Raw genomic sequence first — 20592 nt, 5'->3', positions numbered from 1 at the left:
CCTGCCCAGGGTTAGTAGGAAAAGGTCTTGCACAGGTGGATTTGGTTTGAACCATGCAGCCATATTACTAGGATTGGCTTTGGGAAAGGTTACCACCCTTTGTTGATTCAATCAGAAGCTTTTCAAACTGCTTCAGTCTCCAAGCAGATACCAGGAGCCAAGGTCTGTTTTTCTGAGGCTGTCAGTGCCAATCATCAACGAAAGGGACCCTTTCTATTTGTTTTGGTCTGCACTTGGAGTACCTCCTATAGCCCTTTGAAGTGAGTCTCTGGGGAAATAAAAGGTTAGCCCAGGATAAATCCCTCCCCTTTACAGCCACTGGGAAACCAGGCTGCTCCTCATTCTGCCAAGATCCGGTGGTAATCCCGTCCCAGCTCTCCATTCTACAGCTGATCCTCCTGCCCACCTCTCCCAGGTGGGTCCACACAGACAAAAGGAGCCGTTCTAACTCCTCCACTTGTTGTCTTTCTTTGACATCTAGTCCTATTGCGCTGAATAGGAATGGATGCTTGGATGTTTGGGAAATGAATTAATAACACCAGGGACACAGAACAAATGGGAAATAAATTGTTTCCTGAGAGACTAGTTGGCAACCAGAAATGCCTAAGGGACATAAACTGTGCTGTCTGCTTTCCTTTTTTTTTTTTTTTCTTTTAAGATTTCATTTATTTATTAATGAGAGACATAGAGAGAGAGAGAGAGGTAGAGAACAGGCAGAGGGAGAAGCAGGCTCCATGCAGGGAGCCTGCTGTGGGAATCAATCTCTGGACTCCAGGATCACAACCTTGGCTGAAGGGAGGTGCTAAACCACTGAGCCACCCAGGGATCCCCTGCTGTCTGCTTCCCCGTTGAAGTTTATTTTTTGATAAGTATTTGAAATTTGAAAAGAGTTCGAAAGGTTTTTGCTAGAACAGGGCTACATACATGCTGATTACACTGCATTCCTTATGTACATTTTATGACCAATTCTTCCATAATCCAATTTCCTTAAAGCCTATCAGGGGTTGTCTTGTCTTTTCCAGTTTCCAGCTGGATATGAGCTTAAACTGTGGCCCCCTGGCGCCTGGATGCTCAGTAACAAGCATCTACCCTTGTCTCAAGTCATGATCTAGGTTCCTGGGGATCGAGCCCCCATTAGGCAAGGAGTCTACTTCTCCCTCTCCCTCTGAGCTCTCTCTCTCAAAGAAAGAAAGAGAGAGAGAAAGAGAAAGAAGTAAAAAAGTGTCCTCACAAAGAAACCAACAAAAAAGGTGAACGTACATTTGTGCACAATGTACACAACTTGTGCTTAGCAGATTGAAAAAAGGGGACTCCTTGTTTTTCCTGATCTAAATTCTAACTGGTATGCTTAATAATCAGTAGTATGTGTCTTTGCTGCTCTCAGTTGGTGTAGAAACACAGCTCTGTATTACAAGAAAGTCCCCATGGGGCACCTGGGTGGCTCAGTGGGTTAAACATTTCTGCCTTAGGCTCAGGTCGTGATCTAAGGGTCCTGGGGTTGAGCCCCCTGTCAGGTTCCCTGCCCAGCGGGGAGTCTGTTTCTCCCACTCTCTCTGCCCCTCTCACCTGCTGCTGCTTGTGCCCGCTCTCTCTCTCTCTCTCTCTCTAACATAAATAAATAAATAATCTTTAAATGAAATAAAACAAATTTCCCCAGTTCGTGCCCATTAGAAATCGAAAGTAACAATTTCACTGTACCTTGAGAGAGTTTAGGTTTCATTCATAAATGCTGAGGGTTTCCAGCTGCCTAACTCAATAAAAACTAGCAGAGGGAGTCACTTTTGTCTTCCTTGTTCAGCAACAGAGAAAGGGATTTGGAAAGATCCTGTCTATTTTAAGGAGGCTGGCTGGGTTGGAGTAGTCATGCAAGGGACCCCTGTGTCAAAGCATGAGCATCTACCCTCGTCCTCTCTCCACAAGGCCCTCCATTAAACGTGTGTGTAGAGGACAGTGTTCTAGATCTGAGAAGTCTCTCATGCCATGAAATCTGGTGGTGGGATTTCCAGAAGAGGGATGCAAAAAAGTCAGCAGACCCTAGTTTAAAGCATTCCTTCTTGCTTGGGCAAAGAGCTAACTGAATGAAAGTAACTGAACACACTTAAATTAGACATCAGTGACCTTTATTAGGTGCAAAGTAGTATTCCTGACTACAGTAATAGGCCAGTGTTACATCTGTTCATCCATTAAAGCAACAGCCCCTCACCCAGAGCTAACCAAATCCCATAAAGTTCCCTGTAAGTGCGTTGTGATCTTCATAACAAGTGGCAGGAAAGATTAGGACAGCTCATTAATAAAACATGTTCCGTAGGCATCTTGATTCCTTTTGGTTTTCTCTCAAAGAGCTCCAGCAGGCGGCTACTTCAAAGGCTAATTCTTCGTCCTTTCACCAGCCGGGCTCGATATCTAGACACCTCCTGGAAATAAAGCCAAATACAGTGAGTCCATGGAACACTGAGAATCTGTTGGGCATCAGACAAAGAAGATTTCTAGCATCTATCAATAGTTAAATGGAAAAACTCTCACAGTGGTCCTATCAGTAAATGAACCATATTCTCAGACTCCCAATAATTTACTTGTCAATATCTGAAATCGTGTTGAACAAACTGAGAGAGCCAGAGGCCAGCCTGTGCTAATTGGTGCTCCTGTTGACTACAGGTGTCCTCAATAGGCTGGGCAGGCTTTTGGTAAAGGAGACCCCACTCCTTGTCTGGCTTTCCTTTAGCCACTCGCTGCCTCATCTAGAGTGATCTGCTCCTCAGTGAAAATCAGGTCATGATTTGGTATTGGGTTGATTTGGTATTATTGCTTTATTCTTAATCAAACAACTGAGACTTTTGATTCAACAAGCTTTCTGGTTTCTTGTTTATTTTTGAGCAGACAGCAAGGTCTGGTGGAATGCTTAATTTCAGAATTCAACCTGACTCTGAAATGTAGCTCTGTCACCTGCATCACTTCTGGTAGCCTCTTGGACTTTTCATTTTATCCTTAAGAGTGGGGAGGGAGGGGCACATGGGTTGCTCAGTCAGTTAAGAGCCCAACCCATCTCAGGGTGGTGGGATGGACTTCATGTTGGGGTCCTGGCTCAGTGGGGAATCTGCTGGAGATTCCCTCCCTCTCCTTCTGCCCGTACCCCCACCTCCTGCTCACGTTCTCTCTCTCTCTCTCTCTCTCTCTCTCTCAAATAATTGAAATAAATACTGGAGGCAGTTCATTCATTTACAACCCCGACAAATTGCTAACACAACATATGCTTTTTTTTCCTGCTGCAAGAATCAGTGTGTTACCCGGAAGCCCCACTTGACAAAATAGGATGCCTTCATAAAAGCGTTTTAAAAACTGGGCAAAGAGAGAAGGACAAGACTTCCCACCATCGGCAAATGTGAAATGAGAGCCTCTTCTGATATGGGGTGGATTCGTAGGTTCTAAAGGGAGAAGGGGCCAAGGGGGAAGTAAGATTCTTCAGCTGGGAATGACTTTCAGAAGGTGATTCCCAGTGGCCCAGTAGCGTAGTGCTGGTGTGCGGTACTCTTCACAGTACTAGAGGGGCCGAGTTATCATTACATTCAGTCTACGTGGAGGTCCTGTCACCCCCTAGGAAAACATATATTGGTGATTTCTGCAAATTGGAACATAGGATCAGCTTCTTGGTTCGGAGGCTAAAATGTCTTTGTCTACCAGGCAAATATGTTTATTTCTTTGGCTTGACTGTAATTTGTCTGGGGATCATCGGCAGCACTGAATGCCCACTAGCTACACGCAACTACTTTACAAGTGTTGTGTATTAAGTAGCAAAGCATATGAAATAATGTCTCATGTCCCCTCTTGATAAGCATCAGTGGTTTCTGCCATCAGCTCCGTGGAACCCCAGATGCTAACTGACCCACCCAGAAACCTGCTTGAGAATTGCTTCTGGGACAGTTATTGGATCTGCATATATGTAAATACTCTGTTGTAGAGAAATTAAGGGAGGCCTATGGGTAACATCCCAAACCTTTAACTTTCCTTATGTGCATTCAGAAGGTGGCTTTTGTCGTTCACTTGCTCTCCTCCAGATCTGCTGTTTCCTTTCCTACCTGCCTGTTCTGGAACAGGATAGCCTACACAGCACAGGGCGGCCAAAAGACATAAAGAAGCCTGGGAAGCTCAGGTGCACCATGTTGGGGAAGCAAGTATTAGCTGAAATTCTCAGTGGATCTCAGCAAGGCTTCTGCACGGTGCTCTAAACAATGCACATTATGCTTCCAAATTAAATCAGGGATAACAGAGTTGCCTGGTGGCCCATTTGGTTAAGCCTCTATGTTCCACTTAGTTCATGATCTCAGGATCCTGGATTGATCCCAACATCAGGCTCCCTGCTCAGCAGGAAGTCTACTTCTTCCTCTCCCTCTTTCTCTCCCCACTGCTCATGCTCTCTCTTCCTCTCTCTTTCTTTCTCAAATAAATAAAGAATATCTTTTAAAAAATAGATATGAGTATTGTCATGCATTGAAGAAAATACTCATAAATCTTTCATCTCATACAAACGTACCTGCAAGCTGGTATCTTTCGGAATTCCGTATAATCTGTGTACTAACTCCATAACTTCCCTCTCAACGATTTCTTGACTGGTGCCTTTCACATCGATGTAGTGGCAGTCAGCACTGGCGAAATGGCAGGAAATTGCCTGTGCAGGGTGAAATGATTAATATTGGGGGAGAAAAAAATCTGTTAACAGCAACAACCAAACAGAAAGACTTCTTTTAGAACATCAGCTATTTCACTAGCATTTGATTTCTAGAATGTTCCATCGTGTCTTGGATTAGTCTCTTTGGGGTTGGAGTCTTTTCTCCCCCTAGGTACAGCTAAAGGCTGACTGAGAATTTCCAAGAGGTTTTAAGCTCCCTGGGATACCTGTTTTCAAAATGGGCAGAGAACATAATGACAAGAGTAAGAGGACTTTAAACATGTGATTTATCTAGCGAGTGCATGTCCTCGAGTCCTACACAGGAATGGGTTCCAGGGTTCTTCATCCTCTTCTTAGTCACAGAAGTTAGTTACTCAGCTGAGTTTGTGGTGCTTTGTTATTTTAATGTCTAAAGATCAAGAAAAAAAAAAACACAAAATACCTTGCGAAGGAAAATAATATACACGTCCACTCCTGTCAAATCAAAAGAACATTTGAAGTCCAATAGCATTCATATACGGCACTCATCTTGTTTCCTTCTGAAGGTAAGAGGAGGTTACTTAGTTCTCCCCATTCTTTTTTTTTTTTTTTTTTAAGATTTTATTTATTCATGAGACACAGAGAGAGAGGCAGAGACACAGGCAGAGGGAGAAACAGGCTCCCCTGGGGAGCCCGATGCTGGACTCAATCCCAGGACCCCTAGGATCATGACCTGAGCCAAAGACAAACACTCAACCACCGAGCCACCCAGGTGCCCTGGTTCTCCCTATTCTTGAAAAGGTTATCAGCAGATAAACTTAAAACTCACTTTCCTCGTCACATGTTAGCTCTCTTGTGGTGACTTCGCTTCTCAGGTCTGCCTGTTTTGCTCGCAACATGAGATTTTTTTTTTAAGATTTTTATTTATTTATTCATGAGAGACACAGAGAGATAGAGAGAGAGCAGCAGAGACACAGGCAGAGGGAGAGGCAGGCTCCATGGAGGGAGCCTGATGTGGGACTTGATCCGCGGACTTCAGGATCACGTCCTGGGCTGAAGGCTGCGCTAAACCGCTGAGCCATGGGCTGAAGGCTGCGCTAAACTGCTGAGCCACCAAGGCTGCCCTCAACATGAGATTTCTAGACAGTGGTATCACAAACATCATTTCCCATGGATGCCCCCACACTACACCAAGGAGTAGTGACACCTGAGGCCAGAGGCGATAAGTACATTACTATATACATGTTTTGAAGTCTTTTTGTAAGGTTCATCTTTTCCCAAATTGGTAGTTGAAAATCTATTGAAAAAAATTGCAGTGTTAGGATGTTATCAACCACATTACTTGGTTTTCTTATTTACCTTTTAGGTCCTACAGTAATCATTTTATACTATTTTCTAAGGATTCGACATGAAATCTTTCAATATGTAGCTATCCTATATTACTTTATGATCCTGATCATATAGGAAGTAATACAATTTTCTAACTCATACAGAGTTTCAAACTATTTATCTTAGCTTCCTATTTTGATACACATATACCTAAATTTCCATTTTTCATTTCAAGTTGAATGTTGACACCAAGGATACATGATAAGGCCCAAATTCATGAATTTCACAACACTCACATTATTTATGTCTTGTTTCTGTACCGCCTGCTTGTATACTTCTGAGGGTCATGCTGGTGGGGAGTCTGATCTAGTCTTTATTTAAAATTTTGGCATTGTGTTCATCAAAGATATTTTTTTGCATTGATGTTGATTTTCTAAATACTGCCTTAAACTATCATTTAACTTGATTGTTGAGGTATTTTAGCACCATCCTCCTAACCCTGTTATATTTTCCCTGGAGGAGAGGGCTTTCTTGCCTCACCCTCATCCTGGCCCTGTTGACCTGGTGGAAATATGAATGAATAGAAGATGAAACCTGGTAGCCTACCCTGCACCTAGGGAGACAACGGGTGTTGGTGTGACAAACTGGCACGCTTCACTCAACCCCAAAACCCCCTAATATATTGTAATAAGAGCCATGTAATGTGGGTAATGTCAGTCCACAGTGCTGTCAGAGCTGCTGAATTTTTGAGAAGAGAGAAATCTGGGAATATGGGAAATTTTGTCAAATCTTAATGTAAGCAATGAAATCAATAGGTTTTTAATATATTCATAGCTAAGGGGCGAAAAACATGGCTTGCTGCTAAATCTTATTTCTGGGCAGCCAATTCAATAACAAAGCTATTATATACTGCCGTCATAAACGGTTCCTATATCCATTTCCCATTTTAAGATTTTAGTACATCAGCCATTGTTTCTGTCTCCAAAAGCACAGGCTGTGGGCTACCAAATATGTTCTTTCTCTGAAGCAATTCTATGAATGTTCCTAATTCAGGATCAGTAGGATTGGGAAACTGAGGTCACTCGTCTCCTATTGATAACTTAGCAAAAAAAGTATGAGGTATCAAATATATTTCCTGGTAAATAAACCAGAGCAAGAGCAGTTTAGTTAAACATCACAAATCTCATAAAGTTTCACATATCTTGACATTTTTGCTTCTAACCTATTCGTCTTTGGAAAGCACGGTGATGTAATGCATACCTTGCGGTATCCTTGAGTTTTGTTCCAGCCAGATCCGTGGATGAGCAAAGGATGAAAGAAAACGGTGTCTCCCTTCTTCATCACAAGGTGCACGCAGGGGCTGTTTTCATCATAGTCCTGGATCCCATAGAACATTAAGTTCACGCCCCCCTAGAACGCATAAGAGAACCCAACTCTGTATTTGAGGAACCCAATGACTAAAAATTTTATCAATGACTCATTAGGAAAAGCAAAGGTTTCCTAAGCTCTTCCAAGAGAAAGATAAATAGATTCTTAAAAGGTACTGCAAATATACAAAAGCTTCTCAGATGTGTGGCTGTGAAAGTCACATTGTGATATTAAAATCATGGATTTAGGGAGGCAAAGGAAGATGCTGAAATTTCCACATACCCGTCATAACTGTATTATATTTGAGGATCTAGATCAACGTTGCATGTTGCAGTTAACATGGGAGATCACCTTTCAAGCCTGAATGTATAATCATTCTTTCCCAGTATGATATTCTCCTCACCTAGAACTTTGCCTGAATCATTCTTCTATAACTCAGGAGTACCTCTAAGAAGCTAACTATTCTCCCAAACCAGCAGAGAGAAAATCTCAATTTTTCTCAGCTCAGAAAGCACTGGTGTCACATCCAGAGTAAGGAAAGAAAAACAGTAAATTCAAAGATCCTGTTTTTATAACTATTTCCCAAGTCAGTTATTTCATTAAGTAATAGTTATGGTGGAAGGACGGCATCACATTTCCCTTCCTGAGACTATGCCACATTCTTCTGGGGAAAGGACTGCTTTCCTGCTGGACTCAGTTGTGGTTTTCATACAGTGCACTTCTCTCCTGGCCAGAGTTGATATGTGACCTAAGCTAAGTCAATCTAACCTCCCACTGTGGTCACTTTGAATCTGAGCAGAGGATGGAAGGCACTGGTCATGATCACAGTTCAGTTGACCCCACTAGGTGCCCCACCCTAAGTGTTCCCACGGAATATAACCCCCACTTTCCCGCTCATCAGAGCTAGCCAGCCTTTCCATGGACTCAGCAGGTGCCTGCCACCCTCCAAAACACTCCGTTTGGCTTAAGTCAGCCACAGCCCACTTCTGTTGCCTGCACCAAAGTTTCCCCAAAACTCAACTGAATTTGTGAATCTCACAGTTTCCATTATATCAGAATCCAGACCCCCAGTATTTTCCTTGGCACTAATCCTCAGCGCAAGAATCTAATTGAGACAGAAGTCCTGAAAGCTATATTCTTTACTTCCTACAGATCACATCCATTGTTCCTGCCTTAACAACCCGTGCTCTATCCCATTCTGACCATCATTATGGGATTTCAAGACCATATTGTCTGATACCTAAAACACTTATCACCTCCTCTCTGGTTTCTCTGCCTCTGGACTCTCACCTCCAGTATATTCTTCTCTAGGCCTCTAGATTATCATTATTGAAGGACCAATTTGATGTCACCATTTATGGGCTCAAAAGCTTTCTATACTCTTCCAACAGCACTAGCTCAATCCATAAGCCATGCAATGGTTATGAATGGAATACTACTCATGCTTCCTCAGGGTCTTCGTTGATCTCTCTAGAGAGAAAGAGATGATTCCTCTCTCTTCTTTATGCCAAGAGCCATCAATCAGTGAGTAAGAAGTACTCGGCACTTGACACATGCACATGGTGTTGCAAATGTTCCCTGATCCTAATTCCAAAACCATGTTTTCTTAAGAAGGAAATGCCATCTCATTGTTAAAGCTCTTTATGGATACTGTTGTAGAATCAAAACAAAAAATATTATGGTTAAGATTTCTCCCTGGGACACGTGGGTGGCTCAGCGCTTGAGCGCCCATGTTGGGCCCAGAGCATGATCCTGGAATCCTAGGACTGAGTCCCACAGTGGTCTCCCTGCATGGAGCCTGCTTCTCTTTGCCTATGTCTCTGCCTCTCTGTCTTGTGTGTCTCTTGAATAAATAAATAAAATCTTAAAAAAAAAAATAAAGGATTTTTGCCTCTAGAGGTCCTGGTGGCTCAGTCAATTTGGTGTTCAAGTCTTGTAGCCAGCTCAGGTCATGATCTCAGGGTGTGAAGTTCAAGCATATATCTGACTCATGCTCAGCAGAATCTGCTTGTCCCTTCCCCTTCCCTTCTGTCTCTCCTTCCCTCTTCTCCCAAATAAAATCTTAAAGATAATAACAACAACAACAAAAAAGATTCCTCCTCTAACAAGACATACCTCCCAGTTTGGATAATCGTGTGGCTTCAGAGGGCCTTTGTGTGTGCCTGGAAGCACACACAGGCAGCCATTGTTCCTGTCGATGTGCTCCATGGCTGTCCAAGCACAGACAATTTTATTGTTGGGCCTGAAGGGGAAGTAGTGCAGATCCTGATGCAAGGGATGGCGGGATGTCTTCTTGCCTGAAACAGATCCTGCTGTTAACACACACTCGCATCTCAGATTTCATCTCTTTTGCCTGCAAAACCACGACAATGACTTCCTGAAAAACCCAAAGAAGTGAAACAACATTACAGAAAATCAGTCCAGAGAGATAAGCATCAAATTCGAATATCAAATCCAAAGGGCAACTCCAGATCCTCTACTTTTTTTCTGGGTTCCTGGGAGCCGAGGACGTACTGACACACAGCATTCACTAGAAATTCATACACTGAATTGTCATGAACTCTATTGTATTTTATTTCTTTGTAATTGTGGTTTGGGTACAGAGCAGAGTACCAAAAAAAAAAAAGTTTTAATACTTGAAGAGAGTAACCAAATTGGAGGTTCTCTGTTAGCCTTGTAAGTGGCTGATGCAAAAAAAGTATCATTAACTAAATTAATAAAAGGTTTCCAAAAAGTACATCACAGAACGAAAAGCACTTGGTGTACATCACTATGGAGGACCACAGCTCCCTCAGCCATGTTTATGTTTGTTTTATGTTTTATGACGTCTCTAAACAAGACATCCAGGGTAGGAAAGATTTGGTGATGTTAATTAAACTACAAGCCTGTCAAATAAAGTTCTCCTGGCTCTTTTTCTCCAGAAAAAGTGGAGAAGGATAAAGGATCTTGAAGGATCAATTTATTACAGGTAGAGCAGAATTTCTCAGCATGGTCCAATGGCTGGGGATGGCTTCAAAAATGCAGATTCCTTGGAGCACCTAGGTGGCTCAGTCAGTTAGATATCTGACTTTTGATGTCAGCTCAAGGCTTGATCTCAGGCTCATGAGTTCAAGTCCCGGGTGAGCTACACAAAATTTTTTTAGAAATACTCATTCCTGGGTTTTAGCTTTCAAATCGCTTTCTGTGGTAATGAGATCTTAGGAGCTACATTTCAGCAAGGACAAGGAATTTTAAGAGCAACTGTAGTTTGTGATTCATAAATATAGTTTTAATTTTGTTAGTAATCATAATATCTTCAATCAGAAAAGCAGAATTCACCCTATCATAGGTGAGAATGGTTAACAAACCTTACAGGTGATGATTATAATAATAGCAACCGATGGTATATGAACAGTCATGTTTATTTAATCGCACTTTTTAGAAGCAAGCCTGTCTTCTGAAAAAGCAACAATAACTCTCCAGTTAATATCTGAAATAACTATTCTACCTCAACTATTATGATGTGTGCTGTTTTGAGACGTAAATGAAAGTATATAAATATTTATTTATCAAAGTTTAGCAGTATTACACACAGCTATAGTTGGAATGCTTGAAACTTCCTGTTTGTTTGTTTTTCTCCTTGAAATATGAGTCTTTTACCAGAATCTGGCGGTTTGTTTATCAGCATTGTATGCATGGCCATAATATTGGGTCCAGTGAAGCACTCCACATATTTCAGAATCTAAGAGAAAACAGGAAAAAAAGTTTCACAAAAAATCAAATAAACAGGCCCGTGGTACAAAGTACAATTATTTATTACAAAAGCCAGGACGCCAATAGTTATGCAAAACAATTGGTAGAAGTTCCTGGGTAACTCAGCTGGTTAAGCATCGGATTCCTGATTTCAGCTCAGGTCATTATCCCAGGGTCATAGAATCATGGGCTAGGTTGGGCTAATTGCTCAGTGGCAAGTCTACTTGTGTTTCTCTCCCTCCGCCCTCCCCTCCCCCCGACTTCTAAACTTCAGTGACTCAAGAGCCATTTTATAATGTCTAGCATATGTTGCTAACTGCCCAATATTAGTCAATAATTTTCCTGAATAGCAGCCCTGGTGGCGCAGCGGTTTAGCGTCTCCTGCAGCCCGGGGTGTGATCCTGGAGACCCGGGATCGCGTCCCACGTCAGGCTCCCTGCATGGAGCCTGCTTCTCCCTCTGCCTGTGTCTCTGCCTCTCTTTCTCTCTCTCTCTGAATGAATAAATAAATCTTTTAAAAAATAATAATTTTCCTGAATTAGCTCTTGTCTTATCCTGATTAATAGTATTCTTGAAGTGATAAGTTTAATGCCCTGGTTACTTTTTCCAATACACATTGAAATAAATATCCAACTACTAAATCATCCCTACCTCCAAAAAATCATTTCATGAACCAGCAGGTGCATGGTGCACACTTGAGAATGGTGGGAACCCTGGAGGCCTCATCAGGATTCATGTAACACAAGTTGCTTCTAACTTCAGGCTTTTCCTCTTTGATCAATGCTCACAAGTTCCATTGCCATAGCAGGATTTAAGAGTGAGGAGAATGGATGGTTCAGTTAGGCAACATCCCCTTTTGTCCCCAGCTCAAGGGGGCTGGACATCATAGGTGGCCTGTGTATACGGTCTTCTCTCAGGAGGGAAATTTTCTGTCTATTTTTTATTTGTTTAAAGATTTTTGTTGAAGATTTTATTTATTTATTTATTCATTAGAGACAGAGAGAGAGAGAGGCGAGACATAGGCAGAGGGAGAAGCAGGCTCCATGCTTGGAGCCCGACATGGGACTCCATCCTGGGTCTCCAGGATCACGCCCTGGACTGTAGTTGGCGCTAAACCACTGAGCCACCTGGGCTGCCCAGATTTTTTTTTTTTTTTTTTTTAAGTTTTAAGCAATCATCACACCCAACCTGGGGTTCGAACTCAAAACCCAGACATCAAGAGCCACATGCTCAGGTCATCTGGGTGGATCAGTCCGTTAAATGTCCACCTCTGGATGGGGCTGAGATCATGATCTCAGGGTATAAGGGTCCAGCCCTGTGTCTTTCTAGGCACTCAGCAGGGAGTCTGCCTGAGGATTCTCTCTGCCTCTCCCTCTGCCCCCTTCCAGTTCTCCTGCCTAAATAAATATGTAAATCTTAAAAAAAAAAAAAAGGCGCATACACTTAAATAATAAAAAATGTCGCAGCTCTCCCCACTAAACCAGCCAGGTTCCCACATGAGTCAAATTATCTAATAGCTCTTGCGGTTATAATTTCCAAAATGTTCTATATGCAAAGTGCCGCATAAAACTATTCAAGGAACACATGGGTGACTCAATGTTGAGTATCTGTCTTTAACTCAGGTCATGGGGCAGCCCTAGTGGCGCAGCGGTTTGGCGCCGCCTGCAGCCTGGGGTGTGATCCTGCGGACCTGGGATCGAGTCCCGCATCAGGCTCCCTGCATGGAGCCTGCTTCTCCCTCTGCCTGTGTCTCTGCCTCTCTCTCTCTCTGTGTCTATGAATAAATAGATAAAATCTTAAAAAAAAAAAAACTCAGGTCATGGTCCTGGGGACCTGGGATCAAGTCTCACATCAGGCTGCCCACAGGTGGCTTATTCTCCATCTGTCAATGTCTGCATCTCTCTCTGTCTCATGAATAAATAGATAAAATGTTAAAAAAAAGAAACAGTAATAATATGTAAGTGATATGGAAAGATGTGTGAGGTCTATTATAAGTGGACAAAACACAGTGACAACCAGTACGTTCTGTGTAACACAAAAGGTGGGGGGTTACGGATGCATTTTCATGACCATGAAAGAATTCTAGTTGAATACACCTAAAAGCTTGGCAGTGAGTGGGGCTGAAAGTTGGGAGACTTCACTTTACATTTTCTATATTATGTGGATAACTTTATAAATATGATTTATGCTTAAAGAATAATTTTTTAGACAAGTTTAACTCTAAAGACCTACTTAAACCTCTACTACCAGATTCACAGAAACAAAAGCAACAATAAATGGATGTACAGTGAGTGGGATCTGCAATGTGACTCCTGTTGATATGCCCATATTCAGTGTGAGAGAGGCTCCCCCTCTCCACTGCAGAATTCCCGCCCTTCTCCACCAGGTTAATTACCAAGCGCCAGAGCAGGGTATCTCCACCTGGCCAGTATTGACATTTGGGGCCGGATAATTCATTAATTGGGGGGAGGGGCTGTTCTGTGCATTATAGGCTCCCTGGGCTCCATTAGCGGCATGCCCAGGCTCTACAGACCAAACCTTGTGACAACCTGACAGGGCTCCAGGTGCCACCAGATGTGCTCCTCCAACTGAGATCCACTGCTCTACAGCCACCAGAGAGGGGCTCAGATAAAGGAAAAAGCAGCAATGCCTGAGGCAGGCATGTCGGTGGGCTGTTAACCTAAAAACAAAGAAAACACAGGAAGGTTCTCCAACCTCAGGGAGAGTGCAGTATCTGAAGAGTTCCTTGTCGTCTTCGAAGTATTGGATCTTTGAAATCATCCTTTCACTTGGAATATATTCTGATTTTGCAATGGACACATCTCTCATTATCATCATTTGTTCTGGTTTCACCTCCCCTCTGCAGATCCTTTCAAACTGGTCCCTAGGAAATGAAATTGGCAGATGATGTCATTACTGTAGGCTCCAGGCACCTGCCTGGCCAGTTCTGTGGAAAGATCCACAAAGATTGAGGAGATGGTGTCTCTGCACCAAGTTGACCTCCAGGCCAGGCTGAGCAGCTCTGAGCATAGGGTGAGGAAATGGCCAGCTCACAAGCCCCTGCCTCCTCACTGTGAGGCCAGAATTCGCTGTGAGAACTCACATCTTCCTTAGCCTAAGAAAACAGTGGGGGAAAATTTGTGATTTGGTTGCATCTGAGTAACAATGGCAAATACTTCTCTCCTCCATTCCATGGGCCAGGCCCGGTTGGAAGCACTCTGTGCGTCTTTTACTTTATTCAGTCCTCACAACAACACTAGGGCTCAGTACTATTATCCCCGGTTTTTTTTTAAAGATTTTATTTATTTATTCATGAATGACAAAGAGAGACAGAGAGGCAGAGACAGGCAGAGGGAGAAGCAGGCTCCATGCAGGGAGCCCAACATGGGACTTGATCTGGGGGTCCAGGATCAAGCCCTGGCCTGAAGGTGGCGCTAAACTGAGGAGCCACCAGGGCTGCCCCTATTTTCCCCAATTTACAGATGGGAAAGGAGAGGCATGGAAAGTAAGTTGCCCCAGGCACACAAGATTAAGTAGAAGGGCTAAGATTAAAGCCAGCCTTACTGGTTCCAGAGCTCATGTTCCCAACCACGTCCCAAGGAACCAATCCCTGAAAAATATCTGAACACACACACTCTCCTCTTACCCATGTTCCCAACGCAAACATACAACATATTTTGTAAAATAATGAAAGGTTACTGTACCTAAAGCGTTGAATGTCAGCGTCAGACACCAAATTTTTAATGACAAGAAACCCATTTTCTTCATAAAATTTTCTCTGTTCTAGGCTTAGGACATCATTATCCCGAGTATACCTAAAAGAAAGAAAACTTTCAAATTATCATGGAGCCAACTCATAATCAATCCCGAAGCAAGAGTCATGTGCTCTTTCTTCTGAGTGAGCCAGCTAGGAATCCCTAATGTGAACATTTATTTTAAAAAGTTTTAAATCCAAAACATTAACTACTGTCACCAAAAAATAGAAAAACAATTAATGACTTATATCTAGTCAATGGGATAGGTAGGACTCAGGAATTAAATGTGAAGAGCATGTGCCCCAGGTAATTTCCTGTCAGGTCATGATCTTAAGGGTCCTGAGATAGGGCCCCATGATTCCTACCTGCTAAGGGGAAGTCCACTTCAGAATCTTTCCCTCTGTCCCTCCCCTCACTCACTATCCCTCTTGCTTTCTCTTAATTAAAAAACTTTTAAAAAAAAATGAAGAATTTAAGAGCATGAACAGTGATTATAATATAAAGTATAGTTAGATTTGTGCAAAACCAAGACACTACTTGGAAAAAAATGAAAAATAAAAAAAGAACCACATGTTTTAAGTGATTGCCTTTATGTAATGGAATTGTGGGTGGTTTTTTTTTTCAATTCCTTTTATTTCTCTGATTTTGTAATTTGTAATTTGTCAGGAATATTATGAGTTTTCAGGTGGGAAACAATCCAATAGATCTTATATTTTAAATTTTATTTTACATATAACACATTTTACATTTTATATTAAATCATACATACTCAGAAGAAATCAAAGTGGCAAAAAGCAAACTCAGTGCATAGCATATGCACAGCTCAGAGCACCCCATCCATTATTCTAGATCAGAATTGTGGCTCTGTGATAATATTCCATGATTATCAAGTCTTCCACGAGAAAGGTAATTTAAGATAAGCCAAAGATACCAGCTGATAGAGCAGTATGGCCACAAACTATAGGCTAACTTCAATGAGACGTAACATGCCTGAATTTGAAATAATCAGACTATTAACTTCTGATATCTTTTGCCTTTCTGGATGTTAAAATACATATAAGTATTAAAGTCAAGGTCTTTAACATTTTCCCTAGGTTTAAATAGAACAAGTCCTGGCAACAGAGGATTTCTATAATGAATAATATTTTTAATTTTATTTATTCTCTTTAGGGAGGGAGGATAGGCAGGGCAGGGTGAGGAGCAGAGAGAAAGGGGCAAGCAGACTCCCTGCTGAGCACAGAGCCCTCCATGGGGCTCCATCCCACCATCCTGAGACCGTGACCTGAGCAGAAATCAAGAGTCAGACACTTAACCCACGGAGCCACCCAGGGGCCCCACCCCCTGTGTAATAAATTCACCAGGCAACATGATATGTTGTATTTTATATCTTAATTCCCACTAGAAAAAGCTGTGTGTGTGTGTGTGTGTGTGTATATCTCAATCATATGGTTTTTAATAACCATTAGATCTACTTACTGGAATTGTGGAGGATGGAAGCTGTTTGGAGACACAGCTCCCGAAGTGGGGTAAGCTACCTACAATATGAATTAAGGCAAATAAAATTAAATTTCAGAGTCAGCATTTTCTGGAACCCACAGTTGGCCCTGGATTAGCCCTCATCCGGGAAGACACACAGAACTGATGACAGGTATGCGCCCTTGCTTCCATCATTTCAATTCACAAAGTCCTGAGGAGGGGCTGGAAACCCCAAGACCTTTATCAGCATTCCAGCTGCCCAGAGCAGGTGGCCTGGACCCCTGGGCTCAGTAACTGGTCCAAGGTCACCCAGCAGAGAATGGCTGAGCCCACACTTGAGCCATCACTGTTTCCTTCATAGATTTCCCTATTCTATGTGACTATTCCTTCCACTAAACTGCTGAACAAATAAACATTGTAAGGTTCATGTCTAAAGGTGAGGAGAGGAGCACCTGGGTGGCTCAGTGGTTGTGCCTTCGGCTTGGGTCCTGGGATCGAGTCCCGCATCAGGATACCTGCATCTTCTTCTGCTTATGTCTCTGTGTGTCATTCATGGATAAATAAATGAATGAATAAATAAATAAATAAATAAATAAATAAGCAAACAAATAAAACTTTTTAAAAAGAAAATAGAAGTGAGAAGAAACGTGCTTCTCACAAGAGTTATTGAATTTATTGGTAATGCAGTGCAAATATGAGAAACAGTTTAGCTGGCTTTTAAAAAATATCTTTTTTTTTTTTTTTTTTTTTTATGATAGTCACAGAGAGAGAGAGAGAGGCAGAGACACAGGCAGAGGGAGAAGCAGGCTCCATGCACCGGGAGCCTGATGTGGGATTCGATCCCGGGTCTCCAGGATCGTGCCCTGGGCCAAAGGCAGGCGCCAAACCGCTGCGCCACCCAGGGATCCCCTAAAAAATATCTATTAAATAGACACTGGCTGCAGGAAAAATGTGATCCATACAATCAAGTATAATTTTAAATATCCTAAAGAGCCAGGAACTCTAGAAATTCTTTCTAGTTTTCTTTTTTTTTTTTTTAAAGATTTTTATTTATTTATTCATGAGAGAAACAAGAGAGAGAGGCAGAGACACAGGCAGAGGGAGAAGCAGGCTCCATGCAGGGACCCCGATGCCAGACTCGATCCTGGGACTCCAGGATCACGTCCTGGGCCAAAGGGAGGCACTCAACCTCTGAGCCACCCAGGTGTCCCTCCTTTTTTCCTTTTAATTTTTTTGTTTGTTTCTTTAGCTTAAGGAGTGACTGTCAGAATGTCACTACTCATAAACATGTTATTTTTGTCATGTCTTTATGTAACTGGGGACAGTATTACTGTCAAGGAGAGAAACAGCCAGGGACACAGAACTGCCAGCCAATGTTTGTTCTCCCTGAGGCAGAGAGGATAATGACCTTTGTCAGCTGCTAGCAAGATGTGGCCAGAAAGCAATATTCCAGTCCAAAATTCTTCCTACCACTGTGTGTTTTGGTGGTGGTAGTTGCTTTTCTCTAAAAAATGTTTTAATGGTGTGGAAATGGGTATTATATAAAGCCAAATGTTTCTGGTGTTTACTACATAATATTAGTAAACATGAAAAAAATAGATGCAAAAAGCTGTACATTCAGTATGACTATAATTATGTAAATTCATAGAAAAGAAACACACCAAAAAGCTGACTGATAATGATCTGTGAGTGGTGGAATTATAAGTCATATTTATTTTCTTCTCAATGCATATCTGCATTTTAAAAAAGCCTTATGGTTTATGCCTTAAAAAAAAAAATCCCTGCTTTGTGCCAGAATCCACATCTCTTTAAGACCAGTTAAGGCTGGGAAGAAACTGCCACAGGATTTCCAGGATCCTCTCTAAGCACTAACCACATACACATTCATTGAACATCTTGGCAGAGCTGTCCGATACCAGAACCTCCGGCCACGTCTGTCTATTTAATATAAAGAGAATGAAAATGAAGCCTGCCCTGGCCATATTTCAAGTGCTCAATGGCCACATGTACTGGACAATGCTGGTGTAGGACATTTCCAGCATCAAAGAAAGTTGATTGGATAGTGCTGTTCTAGGAAACATAGATGAAAAAAAAGCAAGAACCAGCAGGATCAGAATATCAGATTTTTCTTTCTTTCTTTCTTAAGTAGGCTGATTGCCCAGCATAGAGCCGAGTGTAGGGCCTGAACTCATAACCCTGAGATCAAGAGCTGAGCTAGAATCCAAGAATCAGATGCCTCGTGGACTGAGCCACCCAGGGGCCCATGATATCAAATGTTAACAGCAGTACCAGACTGGACCCAGTTATCCCTAGTCCCAGTATGTTGGTGCTTCTCACTGTTGGGCATGTATCCGAAACAAGTGAAAACAGATGGCTGGGCCCCACTCCCAGGTGTTTGGAGTCCAGGGTCAGAGATGAGCCTGGAATCTGCCTTTCTAGCAAGTTTCCAGCTGCTGTTGACGGTGCCCGTCCCGGGAACACACCGCTTTAGTTAAATGGCTTCGGTCAAGAGTGTGCCTCTCCCCTGGCCTGGGTTTCTGCTTTCTGGCCCGTCGGATGAGATCACCTCATCAGCCTTGTGGGAGGGCGGCTGGACTTTCGTTTACCGCTGCATCGCGGCTTGGAACTCAGAGCAATCCTACAACAGCCAGTCTCATTTGTAGGAAAGGTTTCAGGACCCTGCCCACAGCAGGACAGAGACGAGTCCCGCGGCTTAAGGGAAAATCGCGCGCAGCGTTTCCCAGGCTCCCCGAAGTGGCCCCCAGAGGGATCAGGAGACCCGGTTCTATCCGGCAACTTGGTGTCCCTGTCCTGCAGCGACGTGTCCTGGATGCCACAGCAGTGGCGCCCACGGCGCCTGCGAGCTGCCCTCGTGAAGGCCGAGGCCGCGGAGAGCGCGGGCCCCTGGGCGCGGCGGGCGGCGGGCGGCGCACGCAGGTCCCGGGCAGGAGGGGAGCGCCGGGGCCGCGGCCAGAGCGGGCTCCCCCGCGGAGGGGGCCGGCCCGGCCCGAGGGTCCCGCTGCCGCCCGCCCGCCCGCCCGCCCGGCCGCCCCGGGCAGCTCCGCGCGCGGTGCCGGGCCCGTGCTTCGCCTTTCCCGGGCTCCGGGCGGCCGCGGCCAGAGGCCCGGGGAGCTGCGCGCACGCCGCCTGCTCTCCGCCCGCAGCGCGGGGCCCCGGGCCCGGGACGGCGCGGACGCCGGGGGCTGGGGGCGCGCATCAGCCCCGGGGCCCGCACTGCCCGCGCCCTCCCGGCGGCCGGATGCCCCCTGCTGCCTGCCGCCCTGCCCCCCGCCCCGGGCGCCCGGAACAGGCGGGACCATCACGGGGACGCGGGCGCCGACCCAGGGGACCCTGGAGGCCACCCCTCCTGCAGCCCGAGCTCCCGCAGCCCAAAGGATACGCCGGTCCTGGCGGAGGTCTGGCCGAGGTGTCCCAGCACGACGCGCAGGCGGGCGGCTGCCTGGCGCTGGTTCATGGCCGCGACAGGAGACGGCTCAGCAGGGCTTGACAGCTGCTGCAGGGCTGGGCGTGGGGGGGTGGGGGCTGATGAGGAGCAGTAGTGGCCCAGGCGGAGGGCGTCGAACTCCCGGATTCTCCGTCGTGCGGAGATGCCCCGGGCCTCCTGGGTCCACGCACTGGGCGCCCCGGGCGGAGAGGATGGATGCCCGCACACCCTGCTCCTCGAGATCGCAGAGATCCTTTCAAGGGCTTCTAACCCGGTGAAGGTCGTCCAGGGAGAAATGAGCCAACACATGACCCATGCTCCCAACCGGGACTTTCAGTCTGTTTAATCCCACGTGACTGTGCCCCTCCCTCCCTGTGCAGATGCTCTGACAATTCACGTGGTCGTTCACCCATACAAGTAAGGTGCTGATCCAAAGAGGAATTTGGGGATCCAGTCTGAGGTTGCCGAAACATATTGGCTTCTCATTCAAGAAAAAGAAAGTCCCTGAAGGAATGACTCTGAAGCTAGTGTGATCCACAGTCTAGTATTTTAAATTTTCTAAAACTCTGAAGTTTTATCTTTCTCTCTCTCTTTTTAAATTCATTTATTTGAACTAATTTCTACTCAACATGAGGCTCGAACTGACCACCCCAACATCAGTAGTTCAGGATCCACCAACCAAGCCAGGCCTTCCCTTCTCTTCCCTTCCCCTCCTTTTCTTTCCGTTCCGTTCCAACAATTCAGTTTCTTTGGGGTAAGTATGCATGATACTGCCACCACCATCGAGGTCATAACCACCATCCCTTCTCAAAATTTTCTCCCATACTCTTCACCTCACTATTTTG

The 20592-nt window shown here is 44.3% G+C and overlaps 2 protein-coding genes across 4 annotated transcripts in view; one reads left to right on the top strand and one right to left on the bottom strand.

Moving 5' to 3' along the window:
* MCM10 (minichromosome maintenance 10 replication initiation factor) overlaps nucleotides 1-16417 on the top strand; it is a 106406-nt gene extending 89989 nt beyond the window's left edge. Inside the window, exon 22 of the mRNA XM_077897198.1 lies at nucleotides 16400-16417. The gene's annotated coding sequence lies outside the window, so the exon portion shown is untranslated. The remainder of the gene's footprint in view (nucleotides 1-16399) is intronic.
* On the bottom strand, nucleotides 2104-20072 carry LOC144313835 (phytanoyl-CoA dioxygenase, peroxisomal-like). Of its 3 annotated transcripts, XM_077897206.1 has the most exons (9): nucleotides 19703-20071; nucleotides 16303-16361; nucleotides 14776-14886; nucleotides 13787-13955; nucleotides 10979-11060; nucleotides 9455-9636; nucleotides 7232-7381; nucleotides 4529-4663; nucleotides 2104-2414 (listed from the first exon to the last, which is right to left on the bottom strand). In XM_077897206.1, exons 1-9 carry the CDS (start codon nucleotides 20054-20056, stop codon nucleotides 2361-2363), a joined length of 1296 nt encoding a protein of 431 aa, XP_077753332.1. In that variant the 5' UTR covers nucleotides 20057-20071; the 3' UTR covers nucleotides 2104-2360. The 3 variants fall into 3 exon arrangements, with proteins under 3 accessions (XP_077753332.1, XP_077753333.1, XP_077753334.1); XM_077897207.1 differs by lacking the exon at nucleotides 7232-7381 and having other exon boundaries at nucleotides 19703-20072; XM_077897208.1 differs by lacking the exons at nucleotides 16303-16361; nucleotides 19703-20071 and adding an exon at nucleotides 15424-15429.
* Between the last annotated feature and the right edge of the window lie 520 nt (nucleotides 20073-20592).

This window comes from Canis aureus, chromosome 5, assembly GCF_053574225.1.
Source record: "Canis aureus isolate CA01 chromosome 5, VMU_Caureus_v.1.0, whole genome shotgun sequence".
Lineage (NCBI taxonomy): Eukaryota > Metazoa > Chordata > Mammalia > Carnivora > Canidae > Canis > Canis aureus.
Note: the sequence above shows the minus strand (reverse complement) of the source record. Positions and strands in the feature narration are given on the sequence as shown.